General features: G+C 34.0%; 2 protein-coding genes and 1 pseudogene across 12 annotated transcripts; 2 read left to right on the plus strand and 1 right to left on the minus strand.

Moving 5' to 3' along the window:
* The first annotated feature begins 142 nt into the window (after positions 1–142).
* On the plus strand, positions 143–6327 carry LOC142527863 (pentatricopeptide repeat-containing protein At5g57250, mitochondrial). Of its 7 annotated transcripts, none has more exons than XM_075632851.1 (5): positions 143–3619; positions 3994–4479; positions 4628–4759; positions 4985–5217; positions 5900–6327. In XM_075632851.1, the coding sequence occupies exon 1, from the start codon at positions 443–445 to the stop codon at positions 3548–3550; it is 3108 nt and encodes a 1035-aa protein (XP_075488966.1). In that variant the 5' UTR covers positions 143–442; the 3' UTR covers positions 3551–3619; positions 3994–4479; positions 4628–4759; positions 4985–5217; positions 5900–6327. The 7 variants fall into 7 exon arrangements, with proteins under 7 accessions (XP_075488966.1, XP_075488974.1, XP_075488992.1 ...); XM_075632859.1 differs by having other exon boundaries at positions 4639–4759; XM_075632877.1 differs by having other exon boundaries at positions 3994–4270; positions 4718–4759.
* A 1064-nt stretch (positions 6328–7391) lies between these two features.
* LOC142537337 (uncharacterized) lies at positions 7392–9649 on the plus strand (annotated as a pseudogene).
* A 1054-nt stretch (positions 9650–10703) lies between these two features.
* LOC142527920 (glycosyltransferase BC10-like) lies at positions 10704–19355 on the minus strand. Of its 5 annotated transcripts, none has more exons than XM_075632949.1 (12): positions 19094–19355; positions 18914–19003; positions 17537–18058; positions 15121–15219; positions 14146–14246; positions 13986–14057; positions 13465–13555; positions 13096–13176; positions 12077–12139; positions 11850–11972; positions 11491–11529; positions 10704–11243 (listed from the first exon to the last, which is right to left on the minus strand). In XM_075632949.1, exons 3-12 carry the CDS (start codon positions 17918–17920, stop codon positions 11115–11117), a joined length of 1182 nt encoding a protein of 393 aa, XP_075489064.1. In that variant the 5' UTR covers positions 17921–18058; positions 18914–19003; positions 19094–19355; the 3' UTR covers positions 10704–11114. The 5 variants fall into 5 exon arrangements, with proteins under 5 accessions (XP_075489064.1, XP_075489056.1, XP_075489050.1 ...); XM_075632941.1 differs by having other exon boundaries at positions 17537–18091; XM_075632935.1 differs by having other exon boundaries at positions 18914–19355.
* Positions 19356–21292: the final 1937 nt, after the last annotated feature.

A 21292-nucleotide genomic window follows, 5' to 3' on the forward strand; every position in this document is an offset into this window, starting at 1 on the left:
ATACTATAAAATTAATAATTTAAGTGGATTGTTATTGTTATTGAGTTGTCGAGCCACGAATGTTTGATCAATGATCATGATGATTCGATTATCTCTTAAACATTTTTTCTACTTTCTCGACGAACTTTTCACACGAGATTTAACGGTACGAGATTAAAAACGATGTGCAGGAGAGCTACAGGTTCTATGAACATAAAAATAACAATGTAAGTGGGTTAATGGGTCAATGCTCGTTGTTTGAGATTGATACGCTAGGTGGGCCTGACCGCCTGAGCGTCTCCGCTGGCTCCCGCCGGAAAGGTACCCGCCTGCGGGAGTTCTGATTGCTGCTCAATTCTCCATATAACTTAAAAGTCATTATACGTTGACAGCAAGGTGAAGGTTTCTATAAAACCGCGGAGTCTCACCGAATGGTTCTATCTTCTCGTAACATCATTCCAAAATGTTCTCGCTTTCAGCACTTTGGAAAAGTGGTTTTACACCAACTCTAAAAGATTTCAACAAATTCCTTCGTTTTCTTTATCAAGATAGAAGATTTGCTGCCATTATTCACGTCTTCTGTCAATTCGGTTCAAACAAAGTGAAAGCTGACATCCTTGCTCGCACAATCTTCACTAAAGCTTTGTTGAAAGTGCACAAATATGATGAAGCCGCTGAATTCTTGAAAACCCTCTCAGGGAAGTCCGATATTTTCCAGAAAAATCAGATCTTTGATGCTGTAATCCAAGGACTTTGTAGATTTGGCAAAGATCCTGAGAAGGGTCTTTCTTTGTTAAAGGATTTTTTGAAAACGGATGGTAGTTTTCCTTCTTCTCGTACTTTTTTCTCATTAATTTATTGCTTTAGCTCAATTGGAAAAATGGATAGAGTGATTGAGTTGGTAAAGTTGATGGCTGATGAATTCAAGTACCCTTTTGATAACTTTATTTGTAGTTCTGTGATTTCGGGTTTTGTAAGGATTGGGGAGCCTGGTCTGGCAGTTGAGTTTTATGAGAATGCTGTAAAATCTTCTTCTTTGAAGCCTAATACTGTCACATGTACATCTGTTTTGACTGCTTACTGTAGCTTAGGTAAAGTAGAAAAGATACCTGATTTGGTTTCTTGGATGGAAAATAATGAGTTAGCTCTTGATGTTGTGTTTTATAGTAATTGGATTTATGGGTGCCTACAGGAAGGATTAATGGATGAGGCATTGCAAAATTATAGAGCTATGGGGGATAGGAAAGTTGAGTTGGATATTATCGGTTACACTATTCTTATAGATGGATTTTCGAAGGCCGGATATGTGGAAAAGGCTGTAGGAATTTTGTACAAGATAAGAAGGAAGGGACTTGAACCAAATTTGGTTACTTACACTGCAATTATTTTAGGTTTTTGCAAGAAAGGAAAATTAGAGGAGGCATTTGCAATATTTAGAATGCTGAAAACTTTGGAGATCAAGATTGATGAGTTTACTTATGCCATTTTGATTCATGGAGTTTGTAAGAAGCATAATTTTGATCTTGTCTTCCATCTTCTTGATGAAATGGAGAATAGAGGAATAAATCCTGGAGTCGTAACATATAACACCGTCATTAATGGACTATGCAAAGTTGGGAGGACATCAGATGCTGACAATTTCTCAAAGGCTATTGTTGGAGATGTTGTCACATATAGTACATTATTACATGGCTACATTCAAGAACAAAGTGCCTCAGGGATTTTAGATACAAAGAGAAGACTCGAAAAAGCTGGCATCCATAAGGATGTCATAGTATGCAACATTCTGATAAAAGCTCTTCTATTGGTTGGCTTGTTCGAGGATGCTCTTTCAATTTATAAAGGATTGCCACAGATGGACCTAACTCCGAATTCTGTTACTTACATTACTCTGATTGATGGATATTGTAAATCAGGTAGGATTGGTGAGGCTCTTGAAATATTTGACGAGATCCGGAAAACATCAAACTCTTCAGTTGCATGTTACAATCGTATTATTTCGGGGCTGTGCAAAAAAGGCATGGTGGGTATGGCGCTCGACATTTTTATTGAATATATCAAGAAAGGTCTGCCTTTAAATGAAACAGTATACATGATGTTGTTCAAAACAACATTAGACAAAAATGGCGAAGAAGGAGTTTTAAATGTGATAGCAAGAATAAAACATTTACGGCTTCCAGCCCTGAATATTTTATGCAATGATGCCACTTGTTTCCTGTGCAAAATGGGTTTTACAGAGGCATCGTGCACCATCTTATTTTTTATGAAGAATAGTGGTATAGAATTGACGAACTTGTGTTATTATTCGATCATCAGAGCTCTTCTTTCTGAAGGCCAAAGATTGTTTGCGCAGCATATTCTGACCTCATTTATTAAAATACATGGCATGTATGATCTAAGAGTGAGCGAGACACTGATACATTACCTGTGTTTGAGTGATGTGAAAAAAGCCCTTGTATTTCTCTCGATTATGAATGACAAAAAATTGAGGGTGACTATTCCGGCTACCGTTTTTGAGACACTGATATATGGTGGCCGAGTTTTGGATGCATATGAGCTTTTGATTAGAGCTGAAAATAACCTACCTGTTATGAATGCCGTGGACTACTCCATTATGGTCGACAAGCTTTGTAAAGATCTGCTTATTGAGAAGGCGTTAGATCTATGCTCTTTTGCAAAGAAAAAGGGGGTAGCTCTCAATATTGTTACCTATAATTCTGTTATTCATGGACTGTGTCGCCAAGGTTGTCTTGTTGAGGCTTTTAGATTGTTCGACTCAATGGAGATAACTGGTGTTGCTGCTTCGAAGATTACATATGGTACACTTATTGATGCTTTAGTTAAAGAAGGACTTTTACTGGATGCCAGAACGATCTTTGAAAGGATGTTCCTCAAGAATCTTCAGCCCAACACTCATATTTATAATTCACTGATTAATGGTTATTGCAATTCCAGTCAGCTTGAGGAAGCTATTAAGCTTTTCTGCGATTTAGAGGCTAGAAATCTAAATCCTGATGGTTTCACAGTCAGTGCACTAATTAATGGCTACTGCCGGAAGGGTGATATGGAGGGAGCACTCAATTTATATTTTGAATTTAGAAGCAAAGGTATATTACCTGATTTTCTTGGTTTTTTGTGTGCAATCCGAGGCTTGTGTGCCAAGGGAAGGATGGAAGAGTCTCGAAATATTTTAAAAGAGATGCTTCAAACCCCATCAGTCATTGTTCTCCTACGCAAAGTAGATAGCGAGCTGCAGTCAGATTCGGTGGAAAATTTACTTGGTTCCCTTTGTGAGCAAGGAAGTATTCTTGAGGCTGTTACTTTACTTGGTGAAGTTGAATCCGCACTTTTCCCTGGCCGGAGAAATTCTTCTTTCAGAGGGTCAACTACACATGATTTAGATCACGGGCCTTTAATCTTCGGTGAAAACATGAAAATTTGGTCAGATGAATATGGAAAAACACAGCAGTTGAGAGATTTTGATTCTTTCTATGCTCTTGTTCATTCATTTTGTTCAATGGGAGAGCTAGCTAAAGCAAATAGGCTCGCGAAGTTAATTATGGAAATCTGATCTGCTCACGAAACAATTGTCCTATTCTGCAGACATCTTCTCTTGTCCATTGTAATGATAGACACAAAGGTAGCACGGTTAATATATCTTCTTCTCTTGATGTACTAGTATTATGTCTTTGTTGTTATTTATATTTCATGATTGAACTTTATAGGTGGAAAATTTGAGCATTTAAACTGAAGATTCATCACTTGTAACTCATGATGGTTATCCCTTTTCATCACGTATTTTGTTGACTATATGCATGTTTTCTCAGTCTTATCCCTGATCTAGGCCTGTTTAAAATCGTGCTATTGTTATTTATGACACAATCAATGTTTCAAGTTTATCTAAAAGATCAGCATATTATTTCCTGACCAATTACTCTTTATATTCAAATAAATGTATTGTGTCTCCTCTGAGTTTCAGATTGGTGGATATGATTTTTCAGTGAAATTTTGTAGGTGCATTTTCACCAGTTTGCTGCCATGGAAAGTGTGATGAACTCAAGAATTTCAACGCGCAGAAGGTCCAAAGATCGATTGGCCTAGTGGCAGGGGTCCAAAAATCTTATTCCATGATGGAAATAGTTTAATGGAATCATCTCCTCTCTGTTGTACCATCTCTGGCACTTCCGTATTGAATAAATTTAACCCGTTCAAACCCTAACCACCTCCATTACACACCTCACACCCTTTTGGTTTTTTCACATTTCACAGTTTCCACACGGTCCACCATTCAGTTCAAGTTGGAAGTAACGTTTTGCTTTGAATTGTCTCCTCTTGTGCTGATGGGAATAATAAATGTGGGCAGTTGCTAATGCACTGCATTCTTATCCTTGCTTCTTCTGTGAAAAACACTTACTTTAACTACTGTGGCCGCTGCTTGGTGAAAAAGTGGAGTCACACTATATTTATGTTATCATGGGGGGTTCTTTTCTTGGATCAAATGTGAGCAAATATCTTGCCTTTTTTTGATCATTTTTTCTTTGATGGTATTTCGTTTGATCCTCTTGTAATTGCTTGAATTGTTTTGCTGATTCTTTGCTTGCGACTTATCATTCATTACATCTTTTCTTGAAAAAAATATTATGATTAGCCATGGTTCAGGTTAACGTTCGACTTTAAGCAATTGTGAGTAAGAGAGAAAAGAAAACAAGAAAGAGGAGAGAAGAAATATAGAACCAAGCTTCAAGGTGACTTGTTGGCTCTCCCTTTAGTTATTTGACTGGTAAGTTCTCACTTCAATCCTTACCATTTTTCTAATATTTTGTTGATTTAGTTGGTATTTATGAAGAAAGCTGTCAGTTACTTCGATACATGCAACTTCTATACAAAGTGCGCTGTTAATTTTTTAGGTTGATTAATATTTTTGTGGTTATTACTAAGTGGCAATCAACTTGTTGGCCCATTACTTTTGGATGCAAGATTCATTGATTTTGTTGTATATGAACAGATTTGGCTTATCCAAGGTTGGATACTTAGAAAGATGATGTACAAAATGAGGAATATGGAGTTGAATGGTTATTTTATTGTCCTCGTATTATGGGGTGTTATGATATTCGGGAAGTCAGAAATTTATGTTGGGACTCTTGAAGGAGAGCCTGTGGTGAGTCGTAGTGGTGGTGTTGATGGATTTGAGGCCACGACTATGGATTCTGACTCTGATGACAAAATGGATGTCACCAGGTAGTCTTAATAATTTTTTCATGGTTAAATATTTGAATAATTATGTAGAACCTCATGGAAACAGCAGCTATTTGCTTTTCTTCCTGTGGGGTCATATTGGGCTCATTTAGTTGGTTCTGTTGAAGATTTTCTTGTAGTATTTGATAAGTGTGTGTTTGGTTTAAAGTTTCTCGATCCTACAGAATCATCTGGTTGACTTTAATTAGTTTATCGGTAACTTTTCTCATCCTCCTCAAGATTGGTTAATAAGCAATTAGTTTCTGGATTATATTATGTGAATTTGACTTTATGTCACGGATACTTTTTTTTGTCCCTGCTTAGGATGTTTAACTGTATTTCAAATTATGTTAAATAATAGGTTTTTTTTAGTTCACAATATGAACTGCGGCATGAGAATGAAATGATGAGAATAGAGCTTGTGCAAGTTCTGTTAGAGCTAAATGAATTGAAACCTATCTTATGCTTAAAAATATACTGTAGTTGTGGTGAATAAGCCCATATCATATACTCCAGCAATAGAAGCAATGATGAAGTCCTCGTTTTGAATAACTTCTGAAGTCCAGAGGAACAGCATGATTGAGTACTTGAGAGAGCAACCGTGTGGCTCATGTTCAAAAGATGTATGACATTTCTTGTTTCTTATTGCTCAGAAAAATCCTGAAACGTGTTTCGTTGTTGATAGATTTGAAACCTGGTATCATATTGGTTTGGATCATCAAGGAAGGTGGGTATTACCGTCATCCAAGTTGACAAGGCTGCATAAAGAGAAGGATTTGCTTTTAGAAAGCCTGAGTGTGCTTTCTACTTGGATTTGGCCATCCACTCTCTCGGCTGCAGCATATTGAGTCGTTGACATGACCCATGTATGCCCCTTTCTCCTCATCATAGGATCTTTTCAAATTGGTTCACTGTTTCAGTGAGCTCCTGTACTGGTTTTGAGTGATTATTTCCAAGCATTTGTCTCCTAATGTTCAACCATGTGCATGTATACCGGGGTTATATTTTCTATCTTCAAGCTCGTATTGATTTGAAGTCTTGGAAAAGTGCTTTCTAATCTATCTACCCAAGACAATAACATCCATTTCCTAATGTTTTGGCATTATGTCTGTATATCTATGAACCTATCGATTTTTCATTTTATTCATTTAAGTTCATAGGTAGCACGAATTCCGAGAGCCGCGAGATCGATCACCTTGCTGGTTAATGCTTTTGGACGACAACAGCAAATTGAACTTGAATGGAAAAAAAATATCCGGAATTATGCAAATTTTAGCGAACTCATTAATTCACACTCGATTTCCGTTGTTTAGCGTTGCGATTCTTCATCCTCGAGACTGAGTTGGGAACACTAGAAATTCAAGTGAGATCACCAAGGTTGCAAGATCGAGCAGAGTTCAAAGGTAGAAAAGAGCATGTAAGGTGGCCTCATTTTCATACAAAACCACTCCTTATCCATCAACTTTTTCGATAAATTCATTATTTTTAATCACAAAATTAATGACAAGGGCCTAAAATTGAAATAAATTTGATCCAATTTTCACATTTTTATTCTCGTCTTTACTACTGAAACAGTCCTTAAATATTTCAATATAACACTTTCGGTCTATAAATAGTATATTATAAATATGTTACGTAATTATTTATCGGACTAATTTTGTGACACTAAAGACCAAAATAGTTATACAATATATAAATTAAAAATCTATAATCATATTTATTTTGAAATTTAAATTTACTTTTGTGATAATTTGGATTTTTATATTAAATTTGGAAGAAATGAATTTTTTTATATATAAAATAAGTTTTTAAAGTTTAAAGATATAATTTCTCTATCTTGCTTTTTTGTTTTTGTTATATTACTGACTATTTATCATATATATATATAATATGCAAAAATTTCTCATTCTAAACCAAATATATAAAAACAAATATAATTTATTATATTACTGATTATTCTTATACCACTCGGGCTAAGCTGAGAGCCTGGATTTGGATGAGTATAATCTAATCAACTTCATCGGTTCTTTCTTATTATGCTTGAGTCCAAGGATGACCGGAACTCTTTCCGGGGTCATCACAACGTAATATTATGATAGTTTTTTTTTTTAAAAAAAGTTCAGGGATCAAAATGATCAAATATAAATATTAGGACCAAAAATGTTATAATGATAAAGTGTAGGGATTTGGAATATTTGTTTCCAATAAATTTATTTAATTTTGCCTACTAGTTTTCTTGTCTTCCTCCATTCCCAACTGGCAACCAGTATCTTCGTGAACCCTAAATCATCTCCTTCTTTGTATGGGAAATCCTCTATTCACCAGTAGATGCTAGCGAACGATGAAAATTTTGAGTGTTCTGGTTTCTGTTCTCCATGTGAATTGAATTCGAGGCCGGAACTAGTTATTCCACCACCATTGGATCAATCGATGGCCTCAGGTCGAGCTGTTGCATTTTCTTCTATTGCGTTTCACAGCACTGGATTTGATGTCCTGAGATTGGTAAATTGGAGTCTTCTCGGAAGATCTGCAGAATGGAAGAGACATCATTGTTTCGCGAGATGATGCTTAGTGTTCGTTCAAATTGCAAGTACGTGATTTACTGGCATGTTTCTGTTCTTCGCGATTTTAATATGTGCACATTTTTCTTGTCTTTGAAATGGTTAACTTTTGATATTGAGAGTTGAGTAGTTTATTGCAGCCTTCAGAGTTTACCAGAGCACTAATTCGAAGTCTATCTATAATCTAATCTTAAAATGTGGTCGGATTCATCTGGGAGATTTTGTGGTGTTTTTATGAAGAAAATGTTGGCATCTTACTTGCATATTGGTTCTTATTGCATTTTACAGATATCCAAATAATGTTGTTTCAATTCATCCAGTTTCTCTGTATTTTAATTTTTATCTTCTCAGACCTTGAATAATCTGGTTCTTCTCATGGTCAGTACGATTTTTTAAGATTCTTATTGTTATCTTTTCTAGTTTGGAAGTAACTAGTTACATTAACATTTATTAATTTTTATTTCTGGGGCAACGAACTCCTCCGATTACTTGATCCAGGACAATTATCACCTGAGATCATTCACGAGGCCCCACATCTTGCATCACTCATTTTACAATGAGATGCAACTGACATGTTAATTCTAAAACTATGTCACGTATATGCTTCTCTTGTTGGTTTATGATCCACTTTTGTCTCATTCTATTGCAAATCAGTTAAAATTGAAGATACTACACTGGCTTTCCAAAGGACCTTCGACCATCAAGTGTCATCCATTTTAGACTTTGTGCAACTTCTTCATCATGGTCATCCCATGGTGGTTGCATTTACGATCAAGTAATTTGCAAAATCGTCATTATTTTTTCACTTTGTCTTGCAATAAATTTTGTATTGTTCCACAAAACATTTAAGTTTTTACTGCTGCAGGTGCAACCTCACGAAACGTCTTGACAAAGTACTGGAAGAAGCTATGCGTGTACGTTATCTCTTGCATATACCACAGATGAGAACCTGTATCAAAAGTAGTTCTGATTACTCCTTGTATAGCAGAAATTTGTTAACAATTATAATATCCTGAATTTTGGTTATTGCGCTGGTTTTTTATAGGTTGAGTGCCCCAAATTTCCTGGATTTTGCATTACACGCCAGAAGACCAAATATCCATTCATAGAGATATTTCACAGCCCAGAACAGGTAAATTCATCTTTGCACAGTACATTTACTGTCTAATTCTGAGCCTAATGAGTCAGAGGTATTGCTAAACAGGCAGCTAATCAAGGAAAGGTTGTTGATCCAAATATAACAAAATACTCTGTCAAAGTTTTGCCAGTAAGCCATCTGAACTTTTCATGCATATTTAGATTGTGATAGCTGGGGATTTAGGCATGTTATCAAACCACATCCAAACAGGATTAAATAAATTTTGGGTTAGAATATATTGGAACGGGACCAATCCAATATTGTCTGAATGGTGTCGCCATAATCATTTTCCAGTAACATGCCTAGTTGTGGTCCGTGTGTCTTTTTTCTTTTTTGGGAAATATTTTAAGGTTTAGGGATCTCTTGTGTTATCCATATGCATATTAAAGTTAAACGCCCTAAACAAAATATTGTTATGCTCACACAACACACGTGCCTTGATGACTAGTTTATCTTTATTTATCCTCTGTTGATGATGATTTTTCATCCATTTACTTTGGCAGTTCAATTACGACCTCAGTGCTTATGGAGTCAGAGAATTTTTCAAGCGCCATGGTATCCAATCATCTGATCCCAAGTGAAATTGTGTGTTAAATGTTGGTATAGCCTTTTTCAGAACCAAGTTTTTTGAAATTTTGGATTGAGAAAAAAATGGTTGAAATTATAGATGAAAATAAAATCTTACGTTCTTCAAGACTCAATTTAGAAACATTGAAATTGTCAGTTTAAGATTATTAATAATGGTTTAAACGTGAATTTAAAAAGACTTGCATCGATTAGGGTCACGCATTTGAATGGTTCTCTTTAGGAATGAAAACTATCAAAGATGAGTAGGTCTATTGGAAGATGGTCTCATGAATCTTTATCTTTGAGACGGATCAACTCTATCGATATTCACAATAAAAAGTAACATTCTTAGCATAAAAAATAATATTTTTTCATGGATCACCCAAATAAGATATTCGTCTCACAAAATACGATCCGTTAGACTGTCTCACACAAGTTTTTGCCATCCAAGATTAAGATTATTAATAATGGTTTAGATGTGAATTTAAAATAACTTGATTGAAAAACAAATTTAAAATATTTCTCCATGCAAGCCTAACATTGATTCCTTCTTTGATAGTTTTCATTCGTAACCTAAAGAGAACCGTACAAATCACTTGACGCTAATCGATGTAATTGCAAAGATAATAATGATATGGGACCCAATATTTAGTTCGTATGATCACTTTTTTTTCTTATTCAAAATTTTCTAATATCTATATTATATACATAATGGTTGAGGCGTACTTCAATACTACCTAGTTGTTCCCATTCATTTATAGTTATTGTTTTTGTGAATATAGTAACTGGTGGAGTGGTGGTCTAATTTTGTGAAACCAATTTTTTTTTATGAAAATATTTTATTCATTTGAATAAGTTATTTTTTCATATAATTTAATTATTCTTAAATGCAAATGCAATATTTAATCTTCATTAAAATTTCAAATAATTTATATGTTAATCTCTATGAATCACATATTTAATATATTTATATTATCTTTATCGAAGTAATAATTAAAAACATGATTCAACTCGATTTATTAATCATCATGATTCATAAATGTAAAAGTCATTATTTATACACACAACATGCGTGCTTGGTAATAATAACCATTTCGAAATCCACTCAAGGGGCAAATTAGGAAACCAAATTCGGTATACATTTGAAGAACCAAACGATAAAATCCAAAGTAACTAAATAAGTTCAAGTGTGTGTAAGTATCACTATAATCAAGAAAAACTGGTGCAAGAAAATTTAATTAAATTACGCAAAACAAATTGTTTAAAAAATGCTGGCTGTTTTAGCAACTTTATAATCAAATTCTACAATGATCATCCTAACAGCGCAGCTGTAAGTCCCCATAACTCTCAGAATCCCAAAATCAGAATGTAGACATAAATATCACAGATGGAGGGGAAAAAATAAGTCATCAATTAAATTAAACAATGTTCCCAGGCAAAGTCGGCCTTTTCTTCGCTTCCAGTCTCTGCTAGTTGCCTTTCCCTTAAGTTGCCTTTCCCTTAAGAAATATAGGCCTTGTTGTGGAGCACGCGAGGCAAGGATCTTTACAAACATCGGAAGCTACACGATAAATGGAGGCGAAGGGGATCGAATACAACAATTGAATCAGACCAAAGAATCGGTATTCGAGTGGTCAAATAGATGTGTAATTAGGGAACAGTTGCATCAAATTATTTAGAGTTTCAGGCAAAAATTTCCTTGCAAATAAATAACACGGCTGTTGATCTCCATGAAGAACACAAGGTCTGATTTGAACTTCTTTCTGCAGTACATAAGAACAGTTTCCATAAGAATATTCACACTGCACAACCGATGAAGGAACCAGAAGATGCAGTAGGGAGCGAAACTAAAACTTGAAAAATATAAGAGGTGAATTATAGTTTGTGCATAAATAATACATGATTCATATGAGAATCTAAGAGGGATCAGGAATAACTGCCCCTCTTACCCTACTTCTGGATCCATCACATAAGAAAAACTTTGGCAAAGTTCAGCTGAACCATACTAACCTTTTCGTCGCTAGTGACATGGACACTGTCTGCGATAGACTGCAAAAACAAAATTGGAAGTTGCAGGTCATGATATTAGTCAACTCAGAGATAAGAACTCGACATAAGAAGAAATATTTTGTACTCAAGGCTAAATTATCTGATCCAAATTAAATTCAGTAGAAAAGTTGCAGCCCATAAAAAATTTAAGATGGTCAAGATGAGAGTATAATCAATCTACAACTTGAAACATAATTCTATCGGGATCCTTCAAAGTATGTGTACCATAACACATGTAAACAAGAAGTGCAAAAATGACTGGGAGAGGTATATGGAAGGTATGGCTACAGTTGACGCAAAAGCTCCGAAAAGAGTCATACCGTGATGTTTCTCATTAGCTCAATGGTAATATCTTGTGCTTCATATGATTTCGGATGCCACTTCCCTTCGGACCAATCAACATGTGTTACTGACCAGTTCGAGATCCCTGCAGGATCAAGCATCTAAAAAGAGGACGAAAAAATAATTTGTTAAACAAATGCGAGAATTGGAGGGACAAGATAGAAAGACATTTTAGAAATTTAAAAATCGAAAATACGAGTCTCACAGAGAAAAATGTTGGTAAATAGTGCTCATCAGAGTAGCAGTTGCGGGAACCCTCCATTCCCGGCTGTTCAATAAAAAAGAAATGGATCCGATTAGTAAATTTCTATTTCACTATATATAGACAAAAGCAATAGAAAGAAATTATTACAATTCAAATTTGGATAAACAATCTAAAGGTAAAAGTTCTTGGTAGCGGTGAGAAAGAGGCAAAACACATAAAAGATGCATGAGCCAAGCGATCCACATATCTCCTTTACTGAATGAAATAATGATTCGTAAAATAGGGAGACATATGAGGTTTCAGGGATGTAAGAAATAAAAGGCTTGCTGTTTGGTATATTAAACCGTTTTTTAATGCAGAGTGGCGTATCATTAGCGGAGCTTCTTAAATTACAACAAGCCCATGAAAATAACCAAAAATGGACAAAAACACACGTAAATCATGAGCAAACACTGAGGTCATGTCTTATCCAAATCTGGTCTGGGTTCAGCTGCATACATCATCTTCAAATTTATATTGTGAAAACAAAAACATATAGGCAAGTTAGTTTCCAAGCTTTTAACAATCAGAAGCCATCTTCACATCCTCCTAGCCTTAACATTAAGCAGAATTCCATATTCACAACCATTTATGATATATACGTTTATGATATATAATTTTGTTCTAGAGAAATGTCAGTTCATTCAAGTAAAATTTAATCCTGAAACATCGACATTTCATGTGAATGCTTTCATAAGATAATTATTTTTCCATTGTCTCCTACAGTGAAGAACAAGTCATTGAGGTATTTAAGTGTAATTACAGCTTTAGTGAGAATACTTGGTAATCCTTAAGCCACCACATGGTAAATTATAGTTTGCTCAGAATATGTAAATCAAAGTAGAGTAATGAGTATGCAACAACTCATCCGTGCCCTTGCAATTGAGAAAGTGAACTCAAAAATGTGTACATACGCTATTAATCAAAATTGTGATGGATTAAAATTGAATTTTAAATTGCAACAAAAAATTTGAACCAACCCTGCAGTAATCCCTGAATTTTGTGTAGTAGAGTCTGTCAGCCATAACTATAATAGCATGCTGCCGTTTCATCGTGAACCACTGAATAGAACAACAAAAGAAAAGCATTATTACAAGACAAACTAAAGAAATTGAGAGCAGAGTGTTAACACTAATGTAACTAGACATCAACATTCAGATTTAATAAAAAGGGATAAACTTGAAACATTCTCGATGTAAAAGAAACCTCGAACATTATAATAATTGCACTTGTCTACAACAGGGATCCCTCCACTTATTCCCCAATGTTTTATACTAAAAATTTAGGAATCAGATCCCACTATATCATTTTATTTAAATAAAATGAACTGTATCAAATTTGAGCCACACCTGTGCACCCTTTCGAAAGTCTTTCTTCTCGACTTCAGGTAACATATGTTCAATGTACCTGCCATTTCCATGAGGACCAGGATCCTCAAAACTGCAGAAAACAAGGCATGAGCTTATAGATCATATCACGGGTTGCTAGCTTAACAACATACTGAAGTTGAGGCTTTATATGTAAAGCTTTTGGAAGCATAATTACAGACATGAAATAAACTGTAGTTACACATTAATTATGTTTTTAGGAAATTTTACATTGATTAACTTTGTATTGGCTTGGTAAGCTCATTCCAACAATTACTTCAACCAAGAAAACCTAAATTCTTTCTCTGTTTTCACTGTAACGTTAAAATCTTGAAAAGTGAATAGCATAATCTGCTCAAACTAATGTTAAGCTTCAGTTCTTTATCAGTTATGTAGTTGCTACTTGAGCTACAAATTTATCGAGCATATCCTCTACATGCCTCGCTGGAGTAAAATGTTGATATGATAAGCCAAAAAGCAAAAACAAAAAATAGTTGACTTACCTGTCTATGAAGCTAATGTTTGCTCGCATGAGATACTTGTACACATAATCAAAATCATGAAGGGGTATGCAACTGCAGTCAAGAAATCTCAATCAGTACAAAATTTTGTACTTTAATCACAAGTTTGTAACAAAAACTTTTACAGACATTATTTTACAACCTGTCAGAAAGTAATACAAAGTGCTGGTTGTCTTGATCTTTTAGTGCATTTGCTATAAGCCGCCTTTCCGCGTCAACCATCGAAATTGTTCCCCATTCTACCTGCAATTATAACCATTAACCGAAAGGACTAGTTTACGAATCTCCATCAAAAGTGCCATTTTGAATGGGCACAAAAGTCTAAGATAAGGATAGAAAAGTCAATGATTTGTTCTTTGGGTGGATCCTTAGACCATGCCCTCAAATGTAGTGATAGTTAATCAGTTCATTGCTTTTATGTAAGGGTACTTTTGAGAAAAATAATTGTCATTCTATGAACCGTAACATAATCTCAGTTTCCAAAAAAGGAAAAAAATTGTCCAATTGGCAAAAGAGAGCAAATTAAACAATAAATTCAATAATGACAGATAATTTAAACTAGTGATTTGGGAAGAATGGCTATTGTAGTTACAAATGTAAGAACTGTAACAAACAAGTTACTGAAAATCACTAGGACCACCACAAATAATCTAACTCTAATAAGTGACATTGAAAATATTTTCAAATCTGTAAAATATAACATGTTCGGAGCATATCTAAAACCCATATTTCAAAAGCATAAATTTCAGTAAGAATTGAATTGTGTTGTACATGTTAAGAAGAGATATTGAACTTTTTAGCAAGCTTTAAAATTCTTTAAATTGTTAAATAAGCATTGAATACAGACTTGGAGCCTAGAATGTGTGAAACCATACATGAACAAACATTTGTTTCGACAACTTCCACATATTTTGTATGTTTATGACTTTGTGTTTTATTGATTAACTCGATATAATTAAAATTATAATTGAAACTAAAAACATGTTTAGATGTTTAATCTTGTACTAAAATAACTCAAACTTGTAAAGCTTGAAACTTGATGCAAGCACAAAATCCAATAACATGTATAGTTTTCCGATTTCATTGAACAAGTCTGAGTAAAGAAATGAAAACAAACCTCGCCACTGCGTATTTCCCTATTAATAAAATTACGACTAAAATGCAAAGGTTTATCCTTGGATGCGTGCACGTATACAGAGAATCTACCTTCATGGCCCTGACAATAAACGGAAGTGGGGAAAAAATTTAAATAAAATTGTCCAAATTGAATAATAACAAATTGTCATATCATCAAATGGTGTGAATAAAACCAGCAAAACATAGGGATAAAATAAAAAGAATGTTCACAAGCTTATCATTCAACTAAAAGATTTTACCAGATTCTTCACTTTGCACAAGATTTTAGTGGTTTCACTATTGTGGACGAAGGGGTTTGCCACGTAAACTTTTAGTTAACCTACAGAATAATCAAGAAATGGTTTCTTGCCTATCATAATATCATAATTCATGTTATTCCTTTTCGAATTTGATGCACTTGAGATATCTCTCTCCTTACCTTCTTACTTTTAATAATAAAGTAAATATTTGTATGGTCCAGTTGGAGTCCAGCAATTTGTTTTGATCCCACTAAATGTCAAGGTATATATGTAACATAAAAATATACTCTACCTATCAAAATGCAATGACCTTACAGCTCTATTTCAACTCTAGGGTTTAGAGTTGGTAACCTGTCAATGAATAATCTGGAAATAAAGCTGAATGCAGGGAGTTACTGGCACTCATGGTTTTAAACTATTTTATTACACAACAGTATAAATGCTTAAAAATTCTTCTGCACGCCTTTTTGTATCAATTGTTCATTGACACGTTATAATGTCAAGTTCTATACACGAAAAGTACTGCACAAGAGCGGTTCCATCTGAACTCGTGAACAAGATCGTGGGGAAAACCCAAGATCATCAATTAAAATAGTGGAGAAAAGGGAAGGAGTAAGCGGGGGACTCAAAAAATTAGTTAAAGGCATTATTTACCGAGAGAGAACTCTTTCCAAAATTTATTAGTTAAAGGCATTATTTACCGAGAGAACACTCTTTCCAAAATTTATATTCTAGATAAGTAAAAATCATAATAAGATTCAACAGTTAAAAAGAAGAAAGACAAAGACAAAGAAGCCTGAGTCATGTGGAGCCCTTCTATTTCAGAAGTCTAGAAGGCAATAAGAATCCATGCCAACTAAATGCTCTGCTAAAAACATTTTGCCAAACGTCGTGGTGTCAAATTCCAGTTCTATCACCTTCCAAATTTTAGACACTGTTGCATTTAGCTTCCAAAGTCGCCAAAACAATTCTTTTTATATCTTCACAGAAACTTATTCCATTTTGGGGAAGGCATTACTATAGACAAAGAAACATTATTTTGAAAACAAAATCTGTTCAGTGGATATAAATTTGGATTGATATCGCTCAAACATTTCAGTGAGTAGAATGAAATCTCTAGCTGAAATTTTTAAATAGTTCATAAATTTCCTCATTATAAAAACAGGTACAGTAAATGATAAGTTTCTTTGACAGGTTGCAAAGGCTTACACTCAATGTGACATTTCTGTGCATTCTTTAAACATTTCATAGAAGTATTCCATTATTATTAATGCATAATATTCTTCAATACGGTTGTACCAACTTCATAAGCTTGGTTTTACTAATTTTTGACACTCAAATTCGGGAAAAAAAAAATATCAAAGTGATGAGAACGTAAGAAAAAGGACTAAGTCACAACCTATTGCTATTGTTCATGTTGATAATAAGAATTCTTATTCATATCCTCGTGAATTGGAGAATACTATGGCATTTCTATTTCCTTTACTTGTATAAAATTTTGGAAGACATGATATGTGCTAAAAATTGAAGCTAAAGGAACAATGGTGGTGCTCCTAAGGTGAGGAGAGCTATCCTCTCCTGCAAAATTAACTGATATTATATGAGTATATTTTTCAGCTTTTTGACTACATCATTGGCATGATTTGAAACAGCATAACACTGATAAAGCTAGATAATCGAGTTGATTTCACTCTACCATATTATCCCACTTTTAAGCATGCATTTGGCATGCTTTCACCAAACATTACATAGATGAAGCTAACCAGTTCAAAATATCTTTATTCAGTTCATATCTAGCTACAGTTTTGAATCACTACCAGAGAAAAAGGGATAATTGCAAACATTAGCATGAATAAAGCAAATGGATGCATCGACACATAAGCTACTCAATCATTATGCTGTTTTCAGAAATTGAAATGCTGGGTGATAAGAAATGCCATGTATCTAAACAGGTTTCTGAGTTTTCTGTATTTAAAATGAAAAGTCTCAATGCAGCTCAATATGGACACGTCCCACCGGCAGGACCGCGCAAATGCTTACATCTAAACTTATCATAACTACAAAAGGACACAATTTGTACAAAACTTATATAGCGAAAATTTTAAATGCGGCAAATGATAAATAAAAACCAGTATTTTAGCATGAAAAATATAATACCTGGAAAAATTTATCCCATAGCTTCTCAAAAGGTAATGCACCTGGTGTAAGAAACATGAATGCTATTTTTGGATTCTGTGATACGCTAGGCGGAACGTTAAGAATGTCTCTAATTACAACACGTGAAGCTATTTCATCATCAGTGAGTTCTCTTTCAGGAGCAGGTGGGAGCCATTTTTCTAATGCCTTGCAACCACCGGATGAGAATATATAACATGCTGCAGCACTTCGAGGTGGATAAATATAGGCACAAACTAAGAAAAAACTAACAAAAGAAACCAGGACAATAATCCATGTTGGCTTCTTCAAATGACTACGCTGGCGAGGCCCTGGCAATAGATGCATGCCTTTGATGCCTAGACGCCATGCCTTAGCTGACTTCATCTAGGAATGTTGCATCACAGGTCAATCCCAACAATATTTTATATATTCCACTCTAAAAGTCCAAAATGCACCAGTGAAATCTTAACTTCTCTTCCTAAAACAAACTTCCGAAACTCTGGGTTCAGAAAGAATCTGAAGCTGCAGAGAAGACAGATGTACTCAAACGATATCCTGTTGCGTGAAGATCAAATAATTTCATTAGCTTTAATGCAGACGTGATCAGTCTCTCAAAGTCTGGCGTTGATCCATCTTGGTGATGAAAATAAAATTGAAGTCAATTATCCAAAAAGTTTCTAATTTTACTTCAAAACAAAAAATTACAGTTCAAATATGCAATGAAATAACAAAAGGAAAAGGAAAAGAAAAAGAAAGACACCCCATCATTAAGTTGAAGTCTTCGGATATCATATTTTATCAGAATATGTCCCAAAATCATCAGCATGAGAAAAAGACCCCGACCTTAGAAACAGGTCGGGATCACTGAAATTTAAATCAAAGTGCAGAATAATACTAAAAAAATGGAAGATTCAATTTCCTAAGCCGCCCCAATTATGAAAACCCTGAAAATTTCTAATTAAAAAAAAAAGAAAAGAAAAGTTCGAGGAAAAAAAGGTTAACCAAAAAGTGAAAAAAAAAAAGGAACTGAATCAAATCCAAAAATCGCAGACCTCTTGAAATAACAACCAAAGTCCATGCATACGCACGACAAACACTGCAATAGATTTATCCAACAAAACAAACTTTACACTTCTTACATTCAAGCTCCCTAAACGCCCAAACGGCATACGCATACAAACACGACATAAACACGTAGACGCGCATAAATGTATCATCCGCAGCAGCATTAAATGAACACCCTCCCCCTTCCCACCAAAAATCAATAACAACAACAAGACAACCAGTAACCCACACCGTAAAATACGCTCGCGCATAGACATAAAAACATACCCATCTCTAAACACGGTTTTTCATGCCGAAATCAATGAGCAATACCTGGATTGATTGACCACTAACAGAGCTGAGACAGAGATCTGGCAGGCAGCACAACCTTGAAGACCAAACGATCTGTCTATATGTATACGTCTGTATGTATATATATAATTAAAGTATGTATAAATGGGATCTAGGGCATATCGAGCAAACGATAGAACCAATCAGAGAGAGACTGCGTACATGGTAAACGGACACCAACACATGTAGATATCAATCTACACAAAAATAACAATCCGTATACAAATCCACGAAAATGGGATGGAATACCGATGTGTACGAGGTTTTTGTATGATTCGGAAGCAAATGTAGATTGATTATTATCGATGGAGGGATTGGGAGATGGGATTTGGAGATGGAGAATTCCAAGTTCTTGTGCGTGTTTTTGTGTGTGAGACTATTTGTATGTATGGAGCGTTGAACGGTAAACGTTTGTCCAAAATGAAGATTGGACTCAGCCGGCGATTTTTACAATTTCAATTCCACTCATTAATTAATTAAATCAATTTATATTATTATATTATATTTTGAATAAATTTATTCGAGTTTCGAATTAAATGTTTTTCGTATATATTATTTATTCACGTTCCGTAAAAAATTATGTGCACCATATTTTATATTACTGTTGGATTTATAAAAACTTTTACATCGACCAAATATGGTAAAAATATATATATAGAGCAATTGAATGAGGGAGTAGGCCTGGCATGATTTTAATTTTGGACTAGACGGTTGGAATTAATAAAAAAAATTAAATTTTAAAATTAAACTATTTTCACATGGTTTGTTTAATTTCTAGTAGTTTTGGTTTTGATACATTTCTTGTTTGAAAACAGTTTGGATTGTGGGAAAATAATTTTTTTGGTTCACTGCTTGTCTCGTTTTGGTTTAGCATATTGAGTACTTCAATTTTGGTTTCAGTACAATAACTTTGATTTTTTTTATTTTTTTATTTGTAGTCATAATTCGTAGGAATGTTGACTTGACACCACAACCGTCAATGTGATACAGAAAAATCTTGACATGGTATCGAAAATTGCTGACAATTCTAATGTCACTCCGGCAATATGACCAAAATAGTTGGAAATTTAAATTTGGTTTATCAAAATCAAAATTTGAACAATTATAAAGTTGATCAAAAGAATAATTATTCAAACTAATTAAACTTCACAAAAATTTTTGTGAGACGATCTCACAGGTCATTCATGAAAAATTATTATTTTTTATGTCAAATGTATTGTTTTTTTATTATAAATATGGACATGGTTGATTCATCTCACGAATTCACGAATAAATATTCGTGAAATCGTCTTACAAGATACATACGCATTAAATTTACTGATTCAATAATTATATACCATAATATTGTAATTTTTGAACATTTTAATTAAAAGATAAAAACAAGGCTTAAGTTTAATTTATAGAAGTCAAGTAATTTGAATCATGTAAACTAAATATTGTTTCGACATATTTTTTATTATTGTTTCGGTTAAATAAAAATAAACTAACAAATCAACGATTCTTGTTCGATATTAGATTCACTAAAAATGCATATATATGTTTGTATTCGTGATTCAATTAGCTTTTCATTGTATATGCTGAACAGAACAATCTCTAACATAGATCGAATTTCCAAAGCCAATACACCAAGAGGACCAAGCAAGTCGAAAAGAGTTAGCATCATCCGAACCGATTGCACATTATTTATATGTTAAACAAGTGCTTCTTATTTCTATTGGACACGTTCATATTATAAGCTATTTAATGCTTGTACAAGCTGAGTTTACGGATTAATTATTAGCAAAAACTTGTGTGAGACGGTCTCATAGGTCGTATTTTGTGATACTGATCTCTTATTTGGGTCATCCATGAAAAAGTATTATTTTTTTTGTGCTAAGAGTGTTACTTTTTATTGTGAATATCGGTATGGTTGACCCGTCTCACAGATAAAAACTTGTGAGACCAGTCTCACAAGAGAAATGCTCTTAATTATTCGCCGTGAAACATGAACGCGTTAAGTCAGCCATTTGTATTTGTCTATCACAACTTGTAGACAAGGTCAACTTAGCTTTAAATAATAATAATATTTGGTTGAAGAAGGATAATTATATTTTTGTCCGTGTAATTAATAATTTTTTTTTTGTTTTTTTACTTTTGATGGTGTTAAAAATTATTAATTAAATATGGGAATTTATATTACTTAAAATAAATTGATTCCACGCGTTTTAATTTGAGAAAATTATAAACAACTGAGATTGAAATTTGAATGAAATTTGAGCATTTATCACAAGTCCGATTAGGAGCGAACTCGAGTTATTAAAATAGTATTTATTTTCGATCAATATGTTGTAATGAATATACTTTAAATATGGCTGATAATTA

This window comes from Primulina tabacum, chromosome 2, assembly GCF_025594145.1.
Source record: "Primulina tabacum isolate GXHZ01 chromosome 2, ASM2559414v2, whole genome shotgun sequence".
NCBI classification, from domain to species: Eukaryota; Viridiplantae; Streptophyta; class Magnoliopsida; order Lamiales; family Gesneriaceae; genus Primulina; species Primulina tabacum.